This window comes from Benincasa hispida, chromosome 11, assembly GCF_009727055.1.
Source record: "Benincasa hispida cultivar B227 chromosome 11, ASM972705v1, whole genome shotgun sequence".
Classification (NCBI taxonomy): Eukaryota; Viridiplantae; Streptophyta; class Magnoliopsida; order Cucurbitales; family Cucurbitaceae; genus Benincasa; species Benincasa hispida.
The window spans coordinates 39,613,049-39,619,322 of record NC_052359.1 but is presented as its reverse complement, the minus strand read 5'-3'; the positions used below and the strand labels follow the sequence as shown (position 1 = coordinate 39,619,322).

Genomic DNA, 6,274 nt, shown 5'->3' with positions numbered 1-6,274 from the left:
ATCAATGATAGATATTGAGAGATATCTATCAGTATCATAGTATCGATCATTATTTATCACTGATAGATAATGATATTTTGTTATATTTATAAATAAATTGACTCATTTTCTTATATTTGAAAATCGTCTTAAAAAATGAAATAGGTTAATTTACACAAAATTCCCAAACTATGGGTTATGTTGTATCAATTTTACTTTGATTTTTCTTTTTCAAATAGTTCTTTTGAAGTTTTAAATTATTTTGAGAAATAATATATTTTTATGAAACTAAAAGATGTAAATTAGTGTGATATCTAATTGACAACTATATAGAAGAATAACATCGTCAATATCATTTATTTTATCGCGATATCGTTAAAATCATTCACATAATCAAACTTTGCACATCAATTATTATATCAATTTACGTGTAAATAATATTATATATGATGTCATATATGCTTTTATATTTTTGTACTCTATCTTCATGTTAATTTTCATCTTTTAATCGAAAAAAAAAACTCTTAAAGTGTATTTTTTGAAACAAAAATTTGAAATTCAGGAGTAAAGTTCAACTTTACAATGTTTAGATACATAATAAAATTTACTCTACAGTCTAGGAGTATTTTGTATTATTTAACCCATGAAAAATAATCCATCTTTTAAAACTACTTTTAACTTTAGATTCGAGGTTGATACTACAAGTACATGACATTTATCTCACTCAAATTTTTTTAATGTTTATATTTACATAATAGTATTTATTCTAGATCTGACTCCATTACTAAAATATGTTATCCTTATTTTATAAATTTTATATGATTTTAATCACACAATTTTAATCAATACAAAACATAGAAATAGTTTATGCGTGAACCTAGTCTAGCAAGTACACGTCCACATAGTCGTATGATCCATTTAAAAGCTTAGTTTATTTAAAAATTATGATCTTGTGATATTATACCGAACACACTTAGATATTAAATTAATACTTAGTTTGAGCTTAGAATACATTGCATACCTTATTAGTTTATAAGTTTCTCCCCAGCATGTGTGTCAGAGGTGTATAATGAAGTCATTTGGAATTAATAAGAGAGAATATATTGCAAAGGAAAGTTGTTTCCTTACGTTTTATTTAGAATAAGATGAATATAGATACAAAATACATATCAAAATAAATAAATAGGAAAGTATACGAATCATGAACGAAAATATATTTCCTAATACCTTCCCTCAAGTTGGAACATGGGATCACAAATGCTCAACTTATGAAGAAGATAAAGAAATTGTTGTTGCCCTAATGCCTTCGTAAAGATATCCGCAAGTTGCTAATTAGTAGAAACATGACATGTAGCAATGGTGTCATCTTGAACATCATCGTGAATATAGTGACAATCTACCTCAATATGCTTCTTTACAAGTTGACATTTGTGATCCCCATGGTCCAACTTGAGGAGAGTAAATATATTTCCATATATGATCGGTATATTTTTCCTATTTATTTATTTTATATATATTTATCTCATTCTAAATAAGAAGTTAAAGGAAACAAGTTTCCTTGGCAGATACGCACCTTAGACCATTTTCAACCGGCTCAGTATAAGTCATGTTGTCTTTAGGTAATCGATGTTCTACTTGATCTCAAGGCATGAGTCGAAAAGATTCTCTCTCTTTTTGGTATATGGCTTCGACTAAACTTGGGTTGAGTCCGACCTATGAACTCAACAATTAACTTGCAATAAAAAAATAAATAAATAAATAAGTGAAACCATTCCCAACGTCAAAATAGAGTTGACATTTAAATCAAATATTCACTTGTTAAGATAACAAAGACTATCATCCTTAAGAATATGCCTTTTACTAAAATCATATTTAAGAGTCGGATCCTAATCTAAAATCCTAACACATAACTCCATAGAAATTAATTCTTTTGTGGAAAAATATCAATTTGTGTACCTTTAAATTTTGAAATTTTATCATTTAAAATCCCGAGATAATAATTGAATCAATTATAAACTCAAACTTTCATAATTACACCATCTATCATGTTCATTTCGATAAATACCATATGAGACTTGTAATTTTATCAATTAAAATCCTAAACTTTCATTAGTGGATTAATTTGGAATCTCGATTAGAATCTCCTTAGAAAATCATTCGTACATTTTATCGTCTATTTTATTAATTCGACATATGAAGAACTTTACACGTGTAAGAATTGATCCATTGTCAATTTTCAATGATAATTTTAATAACGAATCTAAATTGATTCACATATAGGAGTTTAATTGAAACAATTATAAATTTCACATAATAATCTTCGAAATCTGAAAGAGAAGGTAAGTTAATACACTTACAAAAAAAATTAATGATTAAATTGACACAAAATTATTCATTTAGGGTTATAAATAATACAACCTCTAAAATTTAGAGATATAATTTGATATTTTCCCTAAACTTTTAATTATTTTAGTGTCTTAATTAACACGTGTACTAGAATCTTCATATAGCAACTTGCCTCCCCTTAATCTATTCCCTTCAAATTAGCAAAGAATGTGGGAATGAAAATAAAAGTAAAAAAAATAAAAACGCTAATAGCCGAATCTTTTCTTTTGGGCAATAATCTTTTACAATATGAGGATGGTACTACAATTGTTCCATGTCCATTAAAGTCTCCCAAGCATCAAATAGCCACATGCCCTTAATTTTTATTATTTAGATTAAACTCCTAATAATTTTTAATCAAAGTACAATACATTTATTAGTCGACTTATAATCATATTAATCCGTACTCAAAGTTCAATCCATAAAAATTTACTCTTGTCCTAAGATCTTATAGCAGTAATCTTAACATGTAATATGGTATATCTTTTATTAGTACAACTATGAAGTGAGGGAACAAGCTAAACTCATTTTGACGTAAAACATATTCATCTTCTTTGCAAAATTGTAACATCTCTAACATGATTATCTTGAAAAGTTCTCCATTCCTTCGCCATAAAACCTGCCCTCCGTTTTCTTTGAATAAATATTTTTTGGGTCAATTCCCTTGATCCCAATAAAGCCCATTTTTTTATTTTCCAAAGACCAAAGAAAAACAAGGACTAATTTGTAATATAATGATAAATAAATATTTATAAAGACATCTCCTTCACACTTCAATACCAAAATTTCCTTTCATATCTTCTACAACAACCTGCCAACAACCTGCCTTAAAAAGAACAAAGTGTATATAGCACAATTGATCTAAAAAGCGAGTAAAGTTCAATTGACTTAATAAATATAGTTTGACAAAGTATTAGAAGATTCCATTCTACTAAAGAAAACAACCTGCCTTAAAAGAGGGAAAACAACGAAAGTTGCAAGAAGGAAGAAGAAAGAACACAAACCTTATAGCTTCCTCCATTTCTGAACTCTTTTCTCTAGTAATGGCGGCCGAGATTCATAGCCTCCTTCAAACTCTATTCTTAGTTTCTTCATCTCTCTGTTTCTGTTTCACCATCAGAAACTCAATCCCAAATGGCTTCCTCAAATTCCTCTTAATCCTCCCCTTCTTCTTCCTCTTCCTCTACATTCCTCTCCAATTCCAAACCATCCATTTTCAAGGCCCCATTGGCTTCTTCATCGGTTGGCTTGGCAGTTTCAAGCTCCTCCTCTTTGCCTTCGGCAAAGGCCCTCTATCCTCCGCCGCCACCTCCTCCTCCCTCCCCCGCTTCCTCGCCGTCGGCTCCCTCCCAATCGAAATCCCCGACCACCAATCACCGCCAAACCACTCCAATCCCAAACTCGTTCTCCCTTTCAGCTACAGCGCGAAATTAGCGTTCCTAATCCTCACAATGGTCGCCATCAATTTCAAAAATCACTTCCATCCAAACGCAGCTCTACTTTTTTACTGCCTCCTAATTTACTTCTTCCTCGAATTTCTCATCGGCAGTACCGCTGCCGTAGCCAAGGCAGTGCTCGGAGTCGAGTTATTGCCCTATTTCAACGAGCCCTATCTCTCTGATTCGTTACAGGATTTTTGGGGGCGGCGATGGAATCTAATGACATCTAGAATCCTCCGCCTCACCGTTTACGATCCCTGCCGGAAGCTAACCATCGGCGTCATCGGAAGGAAACCGGCGACGATGTTGGCGGTGATGGCGACATTTGTAGTCTCCGGTCTTATGCACGAACTGATCTACTTCTACATAGGAAGATTGGCGCCGACTTGGGAGGTGACTTGCTTCTTTCTGGTACATGGAGTTTGTCTGGTGACGGAGATGGCGGTAAAGTTAGCTGCCGGTGGGAGGTTCCGGCCGCCGCAAGTTGTATCGATACCTTTAACGATCGGGTTTGTGATGGGAACGGGTTGTTGGCTTTTTTTCCCACAGTGTTTGAGGGCTAAAATGGACGTTAGAATGTTTGAAGAGTACGCGGCAATAGGCGCGTTTGTTAAGAGTATTACGGTCGATTTGATTACACCGTTCAAGTTCCTTTCACTGCAATACAAATAAAATTAGCTCAAATTATAAGTTTAGTCCAATAATGATCAACGTGGGTGATCAAATCATCTATATTTTCTAATTACCTTTCAATATTTTTAAAATTCTATAAGTTTGATATCGACATGAATGATTAATTGGTATTTTAACTATATCATTAAAAAAAAATATGAAACCTAAAAAAAAAGATAACAAATGTCCTTGATGTGCGATCTTAAATCGCAAATCGCTCAAAATATTTTAAAAAGTAGCAAACATGAAGAAGATTTTTCAAAATGGATTACGTTTTGATTTTTTTAACATTTTGAAACTGCCCTTTTTCTATCCTTCCTTTTCTGCCTACATATTATTTAGCACTATTGGAGGAGGGATATAACATAAGGAAAAAGAACCATCGCCTTTTTTTTTTCAATGCAACATACATTAAACATTGCTCAGCTTTATACTAATTGCTACTTCATTAAATTGATTGTAACAACCACGTTCATCTCTGATTTTGGAAGGAATACTTATAATTGCATCTTCTACCCTTTAATCTTCTATTCTTATTTTCCTGATCACAACTTATCTTTTTCCTTTTTCCTTTTTCTACAAGGCCATCGAGCGAGGAAATCAACAACCCATCAAGAAGAGGAGAGTCTAATAACTTCTTGTAACCAAATTATTTTGATTTGCTTCTTCTTCAATCATCGAATTTGGATTATGCAAAATTTTCTGATTTTCTGAAATTTATTAGTGACAAACAAAAAAAGACTAAATGTTGATGTCTATCATCGATGGACAGTGGTTGTGTCTATCGCTATCTATCAATGATAGACAACAATAGAAAACTATCATTGTTTATCCATGATAGACAGTGATAAAATTTCTTCACTCAAAATAGAAATCGGAAGAAGAAGAGTTGGAACGGAAATCAGTGATAGTGAGACGAAGGAAGAAATCGGAAGAAGAAAAGTTGGAACAGAAATCAGTGATAGTCAAACGAAGGAGACGAGTCACACATTTCTTTCAGCTCGGGTGCACGTGTTCGAGGCAAGTTGGGTTGAGTGGAAGAGTTGGAACGGAAGATTGTCGTCAGTGGGTGTTGGAAGTGTTGGCTTCAAGGGTGTTTTGGACCTTTTGCATGGCCTGAGGAAATTTTTTGTTATTTTTGTAAAGTTGGCCCATTTTGCCATAGATGAAACCAGTCCTATAAATAATAAACATTTTAATTCGTTGAAAAAGAAAAAAAAATGTTTATTTATCTGTTTAAATAGTTTTTATTAAATTTTTTCAAAAATATCGATATTTTTATCGATATTTTTATCGATAATTTTGTAAAATATGTTCAAATTATCACTAACAAATTTAATTCATTTGATATCATGTTTAATACGTTTTAGATTTTATAAAGTAACGAATAGGTTTCTTAACTTATTGATTGCCCTCTAAACTTTGAAAATATATCATAAATTGAGTGCTTTTCAAGGTTGATATCTAACCTACCCCTCTATTCGTAGGTCTTTAGAGCGTCTATAAACTTGGTGAGTTATTTGGTTTTTAAACTTTATTAATGCCTCAAAAATTCGAGACATTTTAAATTGCATCTAATGCAGACTTTTTTCTTTTAAATGTCTAATATTAAATAATTATAAAAATATATCATAAATCCAAAACCTATTAATTATACAATTTATAATTTTAGAAATTTATTAGACATGACAATATGAGCAAAAATCATAAGATAAGACACTAGCCACTCTTTTAAAGGCCGATGAATTGATTTTTTTTTTTTTTTTTTAACTTTTATCGTTGAACGAATTTTTTTTAAT

The 6,274-nt window shown here is 31.6% G+C and overlaps 1 protein-coding gene across 1 annotated transcript; it reads left to right on the top strand.

Annotated features, from left to right (window-relative positions):
• Positions 1-1,801: 1,801 nt before the first annotated feature.
• LOC120089854 (acyl-CoA--sterol O-acyltransferase 1-like) lies at positions 1,802-5,592 on the top strand. The gene has a single exon (XM_039047268.1). The coding sequence runs from the start codon at positions 3,408-3,410 to the stop codon at positions 4,473-4,475; it is 1,068 nt and encodes a 355-aa protein (XP_038903196.1). The 5' UTR covers positions 1,802-3,407; the 3' UTR covers positions 4,476-5,592.
• Positions 5,593-6,274: the final 682 nt, after the last annotated feature.